This window comes from Nansenia antarctica (genome assembly GCF_963989245.1).
Source record: "Nansenia antarctica genome assembly, chromosome: 4".
Lineage (NCBI taxonomy): Eukaryota > Metazoa > Chordata > Actinopteri > Argentiniformes > Microstomatidae > Nansenia > Nansenia antarctica.
In genome coordinates, this window is record NC_137689.1 from 4,642,433 (window position 1) to 4,656,653 (window position 14,221).

Here is a 14,221-nt window from a genome sequence, read left to right on the forward strand (position 1 = left end):
CGATAGTCAATACAGTATGCACGTTTAGGTCTCGTTGAAGATCGCAAAAAGAGTCGTCATCATCACTGAGGTAGCTCAGACACAGTCAGGGACATTTGATCATATAATCAATTGGATTGGAAATGATTACAAGCAAGGTTGGGGTCACTTTCAATTGAAATTGAAATTCAGAAGTTCTTTTCGATAAAAACACTACATAAGTTATGAAAGAGAAAGGGTTTGGTGGAACTAGAGTTGAAAAATTACATTGGAATGATTTATATTCATATAGAGATGAAACTTTTACATACATTTTCAATAAATAGGTTGAGTAAAAGGTTATATAAGGTTGTATCATCTAAAAAATAATAATAATTCAAGTCATTCATTTCATGTGTACTTCCACTAAAGTAGCTTTTGCCTGTGTCAGCAAACTGTCATTATTTTCACAAAGCCTTTTTCAGTTTCATTACCTTCCAATGCTGGAATCAAACTGGAGCAGTTCCCAGATGGGTTCCTGCAGGTCTTCATGCAGGGAGCGCCACAGGGCTTGTAATGCCACTCACATCCTCCAGGGGGGTTGTAGTAGTCACAGAACAGTGCTGAAAGTGACGCAGCAAATAACCTCAATAAGCAATTGGAAGCAATTTGAAAGACAATGCCATACATATGTATACAGTTCCACTGTTATCTGTTTGTTCCTGAATGTCCCTTTCAAGTAACCCAGAAGTGGTTAAAATGACTGATTGCCATTACTCTATTGTCTCATTGGCATGACAGGCCATCAAACATTTATATTTCCAATTCAATATTTGGGGGGATTTTTATTAATTTACTACCGCAAATTGTGACTTTGATTGTAAGGAAGGAAACTCACGGCATATCCGAGGGGTTCTCCAGGTCACGCAGGCCCCGGCTTCGTTACAGGCCTTAGCGTACGCCGCCACCGCCGTGCAGAAACACTCGCAGTCTCCACCGCTGTCACACGCACACGAGTCTCTCACACAGGCGTCATAGTAAGGAGAGGGGTCCACCTTGAAAGCACAATGATGTGTTTATTTATTTATTTATTGTTATTTCCCACTCATATTTTTCATTTTATTGGACAGATAGTGAAGACAGACAGGAAAGTAGGAGAAGAAGGGAGAGAGGACATGTCAGCAGGGCATGGGCCGGATTCAAACCCATGCCGACATGGGCATATGTGTGGACTGTAGACCGCGGTGCTAGACCACTGGACCACCCCAGGCCACACTACAATGATGTGTTTATGATACCTGTTATAGACTTGACCAAAGAATATTTGGTTGTTTTCACACTCATTCTTGATGTATTGTGGATGTTTTTTCCCCATAACAAAAGTAGTACTGATTGATTGGGTGTTCATACCTGGGAATGGCAGGCGTTGAAGACGTCGCTGTTGACGATGCTGCACTGTTTCTGGGACCAGGAGGCCCTGTAGGGGTTGGCGGCGCAGGGGTGTTTCTTAGCCACGGTGTCAGGGCAGGTGGAAGAGACACTCCAGCTGTTTCCAAAGGCCACTGGGTCTACGACTATCTCTTGATTTCTGGTTGTGAAGTCGTTCTTTACGCTGCCGTCGTAGTTTCCACACAGACCACACACTTCACCCTGAAGGAAAGAGAGCATCAGGAGATAGAATCAAAATGAGTGACTTGGCCGGGTTTCACAGTTTTCAACAGTTTTGGTCAAATCAGTGGATGCAATACTGAATACAGTTCGTGAGCTTAGAGTGATAAGGTTCTATCTCCGTTTAGGGTAGTTCAGAGATATTGAGCGTCAAAGTTTCGACATTCCATTATGTTTTGTGAGATGGAACCTTTGTATTTTATGAATTACTAACTAAAAAATGTCAACATTTTAAAAATAACACCACACAGGCATTAATACCCACCTAATGGATCAGATTATCAAAAAACTCAATTTTGACAAAAATGGAGATAGAACCTTATAATTATAACGTCACGAGTTACATATTTGTATTTACCTGGTAAGATGGGCTGATCTTAATGAACAGACTGGTCTTCTTGTCCCACATAAGAATCAGACCCTCTTTAACTTCAACGACAAGATAGATTCCCATTGTACGGATCTGGTCAGGAAACTTCCCTCCTGTAGATTTGACTACTTGATAGCCACCATCTGTCAACAGCAGCTCATTGTCCTAAAATAGAGACATTGATTTAAAGGTCGGACTGAAAACTAAATATTTTCATTTTTGTTTGCTTCATTTTTTTTTATACGGTCTGAATGTTGGAATGTAAATGTGTGATATATGATTGTGTAAAGTGTATGAGAGGCAGCTGAGAGGTGTTTACCCCGAGGTAGAGCTTGATAGCCTTGGAGCAGGTGGTTCCTGTGGTTCCACAGGGGATGTTCTCAGTGATGACTCTGAAGCTGCCATTGGCATTACTGTTGGCCCCACAGTAGTTCTGTACAAAGCAACACATTCTCATTATAGTTAGAAATAGTAGAGTGACATTCTACTCCTCAGTGTGCAAAAACGTTCAAGTCGTTCTCACTAAACGTTAGTAATATATTGTAACGAATGTCCATTAGAATTAGCTATTGTGACCTGTACTATTCCAAAACAGTTTTGAACTAACTGCAGCATCTCTTCATTTCAAATATTATGGTTACTTTGCACATGTGAATACGGAATAAAATCAAACCTTTTAATGCTGATACCAATTTAAAAAGACTAACCTGAATGAGAGTATATTCGCAGGCTCCGTTGAAAACGAACCATTTATCGTCAAAAGTGACGTAATGGCCATCTCCATAGACTCCACAAACTCCATCGCAAACCTTATCGGTGCACGCCCATTTACTGCCTTTGCAAACACTGTTGACATTAACGACACCGTCATACAACCGTACATTTGTAAAATGTCTGTCATTTTCTTCTCACAATCCGTTAACAGTCTTACGGTATATGTGGGAATACGGTACATGTGGGAAAACTAGGGTTAGGGTTAGGTGCTAGGGTTAGGGTTAGGGTTAGACAGGCCAGCATGTATCAAGTCACCCTAGCACCTAACCCTAACCCTAGTTTTCCCACATGTACCGTATTCCCACATGTACCGTAACATATACATTTCCTCTGAGATTTCTAGTCACAAGACAGACATACCAGGTGTTGCAGCCGTCTTTGAGACTCTCTCCAGACTGGTAAGTCTTTCCATTATGAGTACAAGGGCAGAGTGCCTCTTTGATGCAGCCGTCGAGCCCATCAGACACCAGTCCGGTCGGACACATGCATCCTGATGTGCACTCTGTGCTGATCTGAAGTGGTTTAACAAAGTAGTCAAATGAGTGATGGCACAGTAAAGAGATATGTAATATGTTTCTATGCATGATAATAATAAATAATAATAATGCATTTTATTTGTATTGCACTTTTCATTCAAAAGAGTGCTACATACAGAGTGCTACAGAGAGAAAAAACAACAACCGTAAAAACATAATAAGTTAAAAACAAAAACAACCTAAAAACATAATAAGTTAAAAAACAAAAACAACCTAAAAACATACTAAGTAAAAAAAAATAAAGAAAAAATTATGGGATGTTCATATGCCATGGAGTTTGTCTAGTTCCATGTATTGAGTACTCACACAGGCCATGTCCAGCGTACTGCAGACCTTCTGACACTCTGATCCTGCAGCGCCCAATCCAGCAGTGGAGCAGTTGAAGTAAACCTTTGGTGCAGTGCACAATGTTGAAACTGTAAACGAAAAATATAATAAATGTTAAAGGATGGAGTGGCCATGACAGTTGATGACAGTCACGAATCTGGAATCATTCTGAGGGAAATAAGAGCTTGCCTCTAGTTATTAAATTAATTTCAAGGAAGGCATGATTTCCACCGAAGATCTCTGTTGAAGCTGTTGAAATCTTTGTATGTTCATTAATTTTATTGATTTGATTTGAATATCTATTGACTGCTCATTCATTAACCCCTCAGAACACCACTGGACACAATTAGGAGCTCATCCAAACGATGCCAATACTGCAACAGAAAATGTACCTTTTTTCCTTGTCCCAGAGCAGCTCAGTTTCCCTTCTCGACAAGTGCTGTAAAACAATATAGTAAAAGAACAATACAACATCAATCATTGTGAAATCATTTAATGACACTTCGTTTTTGTCACAATGCCCTAAACGGAGATAGAACCTTATAATTCTAAAGCTCTCGACTTATTGAAGAAGCATTTCCAGCTAGTCAAGTACTGACCACCCATGTTTATTCTATATGTCCGCTTCTATTGTGTTTGGCCTTTTCTCTGAGGTCCTTCAAGTAACTAGCGAAACAAAAAGAGGCTTACTGAAGAAGCATTTCCAGCTAGTCAAGTACTGACCACCCATGTTTATCCTATATGTCCGCTTCTATTGTGTTTGGCCTTTTCTCTGAGGTCCTTCAAGTAACTAGCGAAACCCAAAAAAGGCTTTTGGTCTCCTTGCTTTTGGAAAGGATGTTCTTACCATATGACACCACCTTTGTTGATAACCTGGCCGGCGAGGACAAGTGTGTCCTTGTCATAGCAGGGGCAGCTGGTGGACTTGACACATTTGCCATCTTCGTCCATGTAGGTTCCCTCTGTACACCCACAGCCGTCCATTTGCGAGAATTTGACCTTACAAGCGTAATCTGTTTGGCTGAGGGAGCGGCACGTGCGTCCACAGCTGGTCATGTTGTATTCATACACTGTGTCACTGGGGCAGTTGTTGCTGAATTTGGCTGAAAAAAAGAAAAAATCACAAGTGAGTTGTATGAGCCGTAAATTAAAGTTTGTGCATCTGATTTACATAATTGTCCTTCTTTGCGGCTTAGTATGCTGTGTCAGTAATGTGGCGTTCATTTGTGGCGTTCGTTGACTAAGTAAGATGTCTCAAAAATGCAATGTCACTTACTGCAGATGTTTTCCTTCCAGTCTTTTAGCTGGATGCCTGCGGCGGCACAGGCGTGGACGTATGCGGAGACGGCAGCACACATGCAGTCCTCGCTCTTATCACAGTTACAGCTGTCATACAGGCAGTTCTGGTGGGAGGAGAGGCAAGGTAAAACTGTTTGAGGACTAATACTACCGCATTCAGTCATACTTCTCCACTGTCCTGTAAGAAGCTCCTATGTTTTCAATGCATATGTTACGGTACATGTGGGAATACGGTACATGTGGGAAAACTAGGGTTAGGGTTAGGTGCTAGGGTGCTAGGGTTAGGATTAGGGTTAGACATGCCAGCATGTACCAAGTCACCCTAGCACCTAACCATAACCCTAGTTTTCCCACATGTACCGTATTCCCACATGTGCCGTAACACATACAAGAAATGACAACAATGTATTTTGATCACAAGTGTTTTCGGATTATTTAGATATTTCTGAATGAACATACGTCTTTGTATTGGTCCGGACTGATCTCATTGTGGCAAGGGGCGAATTCTCCTGCTGCGTCTGTCAGCTTTGCGCACCAGAAATAGGCAAATTTCGCTGTGAAGTAGACATGCATTATTGTTACAGACATTTACTTTTTGTATGGATTCCAATACACATTTTTATCCTTGTTGTAAAAAGATATTGATCAATAGCCCTAATGAAACTACCATTTTCAACGCCTAAATTGCAGGGGTGTACAAATCTCTGTGTCACATCGGGACAGCTGGACATGGTCTTCCATGTGTTGGCGAAAGCTGTCGCTGTGCCTTCTATCAGTCCAGTCGTGGCTTTGAAGTCATCTGACATAATATTGTTAAAGTTCCCGCAAAGGCCTGTGGATAGAGAATTCAAGCAGGGTGTCATAACTAACTAGAGATAACTAGATAGGTTAAATGTCATTAGATTTTTCAATATCTATCAGCTTGAAACTGGAAGTGGTGATAAAGTTATAAAGGAATGTTGAGCATACCACAGGTGCTTCCTGCGTGGTATGTGGAGGCAGATATGAAGATCTGCATCAGTGGGGATAGCTGGATCTCCAGTCGGATTCCAAGGTTTGTTGCGATAACAATGTATTGTAAAGAGGGCTTGAAGATGCTCAGTTCGGCTGCAATACAATTGATTGGGAAAGTTATAAGTCAAGTTATGAGTCAATAAACAATTCTTGATGTGTTATTTCATGTTTTGTTTTTTTTAAGTTTATGAACTGTAGGCTACTATTTTACATGTCTGTGACACGCACTGTTATTTGTAAAAAGTGCATAATGTAGCATTATACTGGAGATAAACACTAATAATATTGGCTATATTGGAGTTTAAAACACTAATCAGAACTGAAGCTGAATTTGGCAATACAGTGGATGGTCTCACCTGTGTAAAGTGGTGGCTGAGAGACAATCTTGTTCACCAAAACAGTTCCACTTGCACGGATTTTAATCACAGCTGAAGCCTATTGGATAATGGGTAAGATTCAAGTTAATATGTGGTCCTATATTTAGTTTAGACAAAAAAAGCCAATACAACAATTTTAGTACTGTAGCCATCATGATAATTCTGCAAATACTAGAATACCTATACTGGCCAGTAAAGCCTATTCAGACAAAATCTAGAATTATGTTATTGTTTATCTATTATTATTTATCTATAAACAAACAAGTTGAGGGACAAACCAGTGTTGATCACCCCACATAAGTAATTATGCTCCTTACAAAACAAAAAATAACTGAATTCCATCTGTCATGCAATATTTTGAGCAGAGATGCCTTACATAGGGCAGGACGAGGGTGATAGAACTCAGACAGGTCTCTGTGTTAGACATCCCACACTTCATAAGTTCTCCCAGGATAGTGTATGAGGTTCCATTGCAGTCCTGAAACATAAAAAGCAAATATTGAGGTATAATGCACATTTTACTAATTGTTTTAAGAATGAGAGATGACTATCCTAGGGGCTGAGGCCATACTTGTCAACCTTGAGTCTGGTGATGTAAGTAAGTAAGTAAGTAAGTAAGTAAGTAAGTAAGTAAGTAAAGCTTTATTTATATAGCACCTTTCATACAAGAAATGCAGCTCAAAGTGCTTTACAACAGGAATAAGAACATAAAGTGAATATAAAAACATTGGCATGTGGCAGATGTTAAATAGGTAGAGGAACAACTGCAACTTACTGACAAGTTTGTTTCCAGAACTGCATTCACCTACTACATACTATTCACATACTACATACTACAACATGCAACCTGTACGTATGCATTCAACTATAGCCTATTCCAAATCATCAAGAGGCCAAGTCAACCACTTATTACAATTGTATTCAATCATTAACATGTTGTTAACTTGAATCTCAGAGAGGAGGAGTGCTCCCATCTGGCCATATCTAGCCTTGAGGAAAGGCATTTCACTTAGCAAAGTGTCCATAACAGTGTTTATTTACACAATTGACATATCGCTAAGCCACGCCCCAAAACAGAAATTGTCCAATCATATCACAGCAAAAGTCACTAAAAAATTAAGAAAACTCGGACAAACAACTCGCTAATATCTGATGGTGAAAAGCTTCTAGACGAAATATTCTTGTCATCTTAAAAAAAAAAAAAAAAAAATCTATTACTTACTTTTAAATCAGATATTTGAACTCATTGTTATTTATATATTAAATAAATATTGTTCATATTTGAACTCACCGCCATTGTAAGTAATTGAATGTCAGTCAGTCACTGTCAGTGAAGAATGTGAGCGAGCGTCGTTTGTTTGTCCGAGTTTTCAAAGGGGGGCGTCGTGGCTTAGCGGCAGGTCTGCTGTTGACTGCCCCCAAATGCACTCACTTACCTTGGCCAGGACATAAGAGCAGTCCCCGTGGAAGGTGTACACTTTCCCATCAAAGGTGTTGAAGTGGGACCCTCCCTCCACTGAACAGAACCCAGGGCAGCTTTTCTCTCTGCAGTTCCACTGACCCCCAGTACAGGTGCTAAAATAGGACATGACAAGCTTATCTCAAACTACAGCACGTTTATAATATAAATAATCATAATAATATTAAATAATTATAATAATATATATATAATATAATAAATTATATAATAATATAATTATTATATTATATATAAATATAATATATAATAATATAATATAATATAATACAATATATAATATAATTATAATATAATATAATAATATATATATATAATAATATAATATATACATTATATTCTTTAGAAATTGTTTACCGGTATGTAGTGCGTACATTTGGCATCATCCATTAAAAAAAGAGCCATGCAGGATACAAGATACGAATATTGCGCTTACCATTCTTTACAGTCGGATGAGTAGGATTCTCCAGATTGGTACTGTTTATCCATATGCATGCAAGCGCATTCAGACTGTTGAATGCACCCAGTGTTGTTCATGTCATCAAAGACAGTACCTTATGGTGAGAGAGTAACAGAGAGTAAGAGATTTGGTTTGGATTGGATTGAAGTTCCAGAAACTTCTAGCTGCTAGAAATAATGAGTAATTAACTTCACTCAAATATGGTTCTCCTCCTGGCTGTAAAAGGGAGAGCTCATTTGTTCACTAAAACAGAGAACTGCATGGAAATCTAGAGGAGGTAATTCAATCAGTTCTGTGATATTTGCTCCTTTTGATTAATTAATCCAACTTTGAAAGGCATACTAAGTAAAGTAAACAAGTGGTGTTTCATTGTGTTGATTCCAACGTATCAAAGGGAAATTCATGCTATTGTAGGACCGTAGATGTGTGAAGTGGAGAACAAGTGAAAACTAATGCCAAGTAATTTTATACTAATGTCTCACTGTCACGTGAACTGATTGAGATTATGTGTGACTTCTGCGAATAAAGCAGGTCACACTGTGGTATATCGTACCCATCGTTGAGTCCAATTATAGCAGATGTTCTATCACCTGATCCCCCAACCTGACAGATTATGACACATACCTGGAGGACAGAAGCAACCATCGGTGCAGTGGCTGTTACAGCTCTGGCTGGTCTCAGGGTTGGAGCAGGTGTCTGGACAGGGGCTGCCACACTCTAGGAACTCCATGTTGTAGGCACATGACCTATCTGTAAAGAAAAGAAAAGAAAAAAGAAACCTTGTAACCGTTGTTTTCCAAGAGGACTTTTGAAGATTCTTAAATCTTTTTTTTATATGAATCTTAAGACCTCAAGCAATGTACCACACTGATAGTTTATCTCATGGGAATGTAACATTGGCTCAATATACTAACATTTCAAATAATCAAATGGAAAGAGGGTTAGGGTTAGGGTTAGGGTTAGGGTGGGGTGGGGGTGGGGGTTAAATTGTGTGGCCATGCTTACAGCAGAACTCATCAGTCCTCCACTTTTTAGGAATCCCGCCTGCATGAACACACTGGCGGGAGTACTCTGAGATGGTGTTGCACAGACAGGCGGAGGAGGTGGTGGTGTTATCACAGTGGCACAGGTCAGACATGCAGGCCGTGGCGAAGGAGGCAATGTCCAGGCGACTAACGCAGTCAGCGAAAGGTGGACTGGAGAACACCGCCTCACAAAACTTCTACAAACGAAATAGAACGGTACAGAAGAGTACAATAATAAGTTAGTGTTTTATGTTAGACAACGTTCTGGGAAACAGCTTGATTGCTTTTGTTATTCATGAGTTATTCTAACATGGTTTAATATCTCATTCCTCTTAGGTTTGAATTGGATACCTCGTCTCCGCATTTGTCAACAACTGGTAGTGCAGGCTCGACACAGTCCTCTGTAGGGCCGTTCATTTTCCAGATCTCCTCATAGCTACCAAGAGTCAGTTCTGAGCCTGTAACACCACAGATATTTAGAATGTGCTTTTCACATTAACAGTATGTCATCTCAATATGTTTGCAGCAAGAATTTTTTTACCAGAGCTGTAGAACTCGTCATATTTCTGAACTCCATTGAAGTCACCACATAATCCGCAAGTCTGATTTCTGTACTTGTCGCCAATTTCAATCTGTGAAAAAAAATCAGAAGCTGATTAAGTTAAGATCTATGATCTATGTATTCATTCAAAAGTGTTAGCTAATCTCTCAAATCTCTCTTTGTCTCTTTTAACCTGTCTGTACAAGGATGTATGCAGTCAGTCACATCAAGTCAAGTTTGTTTCAAAGCTTATGCTGCAAACATCGGTTGTTTGCTTATCTCTGACACGCTTGATAAGGCTGTTTACTCAAGTGACAGGTAATGAATTTACATTCGGCAAATATTTGCAAGATTTCCTCCAATACTCGGAACTGTTTGATCTTCTCTAGTCTACACATCCTCAGATATCCTGTTTAACTATTTCCAGGTCCTTCAGCTAGTTTTGCATTTCTGGGACTATTTTTAACAATTGCGGCATCGACAACAGAAAAGGATTCATGTTTTTACCAAGAAGGAGTCATCCATCCATATGGCAACGATGTCCAGTTTGGATACAACCTTGATGTTGTGAGAGGCCTGCTCGATAGAGATTCCGTTGAAGATGGCTGGCAGGGTGACTCTACAGGACGGAGAAGAAGATGCTAAATGGCCATCCTGTACATTAAGACTATTGAACCTTTTGAATCCCACACAGTAGCATTACAGACAAGTCGTGACATTAGAATTATAAGGTTCTATCTCCATTTTTGTCATTTTTTTGCATAATCTGATCCATTAGGTGTTTATTAATGCCTGTGTGGTGTTATTTTAAAAATGTTGACATTTTTGAGTTAGTAATTCATAAAAGACAAAGGTTCCATCTCACAAAACATAATGGAATGTAAAAACTTTGACGCTCAATATCTCTGAACTACCCTAAGCGGAGATAGAACCTTATCATTCTAAGCTCACGAGAGTGCTTCCAGAAATGTATTACTGTCATATTATGATGAGGAAACTCACGGTTTATCATCTACAATGACGGAGCCCTTGGACAGCTCCACCACGGATCCCTCCAGCTTCATGATGATACTGGCGATGGTGACAACACCGTCCACCTTCTCGCGCCTCATCTGGATGTTGAAGTCCTCGTAGCTGCCCTTGCACAACGAGGTCAGGACGTGGTTGCAGGAGGAGGGCAGTTGGAAGTAGTCGCCATCAAAGGTCTTGAAGTGGTAGTTACCCCATGTACTGCAGACCCGGTCGTTGTGTGGTGCTATATTTCCTAGGGACAAGAAATTACAAATTTGTTGTTAGCTTTCTTTCAAGTTTCTTCCTTACAGTAGCATTCTAAGGAATATCCAGTATGGTTTTATTTATTTTGTGTTATGTCAGATCTTTACCTGAAATCAGGGCCGGTACCGTGGGCGACATTGAAGGAATGATCGTTACACCTGTCAAGGTCATTGAAATAATTAGTACAATATCATGGGGTAGAAAGAACACACAGATCAACTCTTCGTTTTAGTATTCTGGAATCAGATTTTATTTCCTAGGAGCTTTTTTTCCGAGCAATTTAAAAAAAAAATTGTGATCAGATATTTCTTTATTTTCTTTTAAAACAAACATAATGACAAAACAAGACAACAAGGCCACATCCTGCAATCAACGCCCCCAACAGCCCATACAACCACGCCACAACACACAAATTACAATATAGCGTCTAGGTATTAGGGACATACATTACAAGTCGGGACCCAAAACGTAAACGAAAGTAAAACAAATAACCCCCACCCACCCACCCCAGGGACCAGAGGACAAGTCAGTTACAATTGTAATTTTTTTTTTTTTTACCAACATAGCAACATGCCACTGCTACAGAAAACAGGCAACAGGCAATGTAAATATCTCACTGATGACTCAATGAAAAACAGCAAATATGTACTTTTACTGAATTTCACATCAGTTTGCATTATATTGAAATATGTATTTACCCCATATTAGTTTTGAATCTATTGTTAAATGATATTTGATTTTATGTTTCCAATATTTGTTAAAATAATGATCATAAGTCACTCTTTCACTCAAAGTTAACTTTATTACATTCTTACATACAACTTAATGATTTGCTGTCCTGGATACCCAACAACTCTACTGGGGATAAGGTTATATTCAGATTTATGACACAATGTATAATAATTCCTCAGATCAATATTATTGTTTATTATTATTCTGTTATTCAGTCCCTGGAATTGTTGCCATTAGTTTTGGGAAAAGTTAAAATTCATAATCCACCAACCTGTTTGCGCTGCAGCTGCTCCTATCAACAGTGCTGTGCATAGCATCCATGTCTGTACTTCCTTTAGTGTACCCATGGTGATCCTATGGGCTGATCCACAGGTGATATGAGAGAGGTCTTAAGCAAGACTCAGGCATTTATAGTACCTGTCTTTGAGGAGGGACCTGAAATCTTTCCAGTCTAACCCCAAGGTGGGGCCATGGGTTAAACATGAGTCAATTAGGGATTATGGATCAAAGTCTTGACTGTTTTGTTGTATGATACATGGTATTATTAACCATGGTAATCATGGTGTTATTAGTATTATTATTCATATATCACTTACTTTATTTGCATTTTATGGCTTTCATGACCTAATACAACTGAATGTAATATCTCTTTCTTGGTATCTACTGTGTATTGCACAAGAAAAGTGACTTATGGTCATATGTGGTTGTTCTACATACAAATGATGACAAGCAAAATACACAACAAATACATTTGTGAATATGAATAATTGATTAGTACAATTAGTACAATTACCTATGATTTAATGCATTTAATGCAAATGCAATTGCATTATTCTTGATTAACTTATACATGTATGGAGAGAGTTCCTCCTGTCCATCTTTTTTTATGTGAATACAGATAAACAAGTATACGTGATGTAAGGAATAATATTTAATCAAACAAAACCATGTATTTCCATGGCCGTCCTGACTCTGACTAAGCATAAAGGACAACTATCAATCAACCTCTAGGCTCAGTATGTTCGACACACATTGTCCAGACGCAAACATTGACGTCTCATTGACGCCTCTGTTGCTTGAAGGAGGGAGCAGGTGCATGGTAATTCATAGTTGGAGGCTGAGAATTAGAGTGTGACTCACCAAGATGATCCAGGAACTGCATCCTGCTGATCTTTCTTAAAAGAGACAAATTTGACCATATATCTTCTTCTTTTTTTTATCTTTAAGATTTAAGACATTCATTAAGAGGACAATATCAAGTGAATTGGATAAATGATCATTAGTAAAGAAATCAATGAAGAGATCATATACATTCTTACACACAACCAGCTCACGGTATATGGTGGTTATCTCTTTGGCTTTCCCGTTATGCCCAGAATATATCCTCCTGAACCCCCGCCCACCTACCTGACTATCTCCTTTGTCCCAAATCCTCCACTATCCACCGATTTATTTATTTTGAGTTGCTATAACGTTTTTCAACTAAACAATGACAACTAATTGTAGCCCTTGCATAGAACATGCACCCTGTCCCAGCAATAGTATCTAACTTTGTGCAGGGAAAGAATTGTGCAGGACATTGTGTACAAAGTTAGATACTATTGCTGGGACAGGGTGCATGTTCTATGCAAGGAAAGGGAAAGAATTGTCACCCACCACCAGTGTTGACAAGTAGTAGTCTGTAGTCTAATCAAAAAAATCAAGAAAAAAAAACTGTGTAGTGTCAGCTGAGTGTGAAATTCCTATCTTTGCATTGTAAATAATGTACACATTCCAATGCTACTTAGGAATGACCTGTTTCTGGAATGCTTGCTTATACTTGGCCTGCAAATTGGACAACAGTGGAAAAACCATTGTGGTACTGGGATTTCAGTTAATAAACGATGATAGACAACCAAAACTCTTAGCACTTAAATGCTATCCCTAATTTTCACCTAAGTCGTCTGAGGGCTGCCACAGTCTCTCCAATTCCCACATATATATTTGATATCACCATAAGTTATTTCTCTTCAAACAAAGCGCTCAGTGAGTGAATAGGCTCTCCACCCCCGCCACCCACCACCCACCCATCACCCACGCCCTAAAAGGCTATGCCAGAGGCTGTGTGCGGTACCTCCTTGCCCAAAAGCTAACACTGTGAATGTTTGTCACTTTTAGCAACTCCGGGTGGTGTATTTGGCTGCTCTATCGTCATAGCTATACTAGCTTATTGTACAGAGCTTATATTACACAAGCTCTGGGTAAACAGACTGAGCTTGGGAGTAAACTTGATTCAGGATGCAGAAATAATATCATGCATTTCGAGTCGATGAGTGCGTCTGTATAACTCAAACAAACTGTGATGATTGATATGCTTCAGTGAAGTGTTATTCAAGGTTACATTGAGGG

At 39.2% G+C, this 14,221-nt stretch overlaps 1 protein-coding gene across 1 annotated transcript in view; it reads right to left on the minus strand.

The window, feature by feature from the left end:
* Positions 1–11,239, minus strand: part of LOC308154858 (mucin-5B) — a gene marked incomplete at both ends in the record, with an annotated part of 31,819 nt that extends 20,580 nt beyond the window's left edge. Inside the window, 25 exons of the mRNA XM_080528076.1 lie at positions 453–581; positions 857–1,013; positions 1,369–1,608; positions 1,985–2,161; positions 2,316–2,429; positions 2,704–2,842; positions 3,131–3,282; positions 3,613–3,722; positions 4,026–4,072; positions 4,481–4,736; positions 4,910–5,036; positions 5,392–5,457; positions 5,631–5,764; positions 5,902–6,039; positions 6,303–6,381; positions 6,700–6,801; positions 7,760–7,898; positions 8,237–8,354; positions 8,885–9,010; positions 9,266–9,482; positions 9,637–9,743; positions 9,827–9,917; positions 10,334–10,445; positions 10,829–11,090; positions 11,209–11,239. Of these exons, the coding sequence (XP_080384202.1) occupies positions 453–581; positions 857–1,013; positions 1,369–1,608; positions 1,985–2,161; positions 2,316–2,429; positions 2,704–2,842; positions 3,131–3,282; positions 3,613–3,722; positions 4,026–4,072; positions 4,481–4,736; positions 4,910–5,036; positions 5,392–5,457; positions 5,631–5,764; positions 5,902–6,039; positions 6,303–6,381; positions 6,700–6,801; positions 7,760–7,898; positions 8,237–8,354; positions 8,885–9,010; positions 9,266–9,482; positions 9,637–9,743; positions 9,827–9,917; positions 10,334–10,445; positions 10,829–11,090; positions 11,209–11,239 (3,370 nt within the window). The remainder of the gene's footprint in view (positions 1–452; positions 582–856; positions 1,014–1,368; positions 1,609–1,984; positions 2,162–2,315; positions 2,430–2,703; positions 2,843–3,130; positions 3,283–3,612; positions 3,723–4,025; positions 4,073–4,480; positions 4,737–4,909; positions 5,037–5,391; positions 5,458–5,630; positions 5,765–5,901; positions 6,040–6,302; positions 6,382–6,699; positions 6,802–7,759; positions 7,899–8,236; positions 8,355–8,884; positions 9,011–9,265; positions 9,483–9,636; positions 9,744–9,826; positions 9,918–10,333; positions 10,446–10,828; positions 11,091–11,208) is intronic.
* Between the last annotated feature and the right edge of the window lie 2,982 nt (positions 11,240–14,221).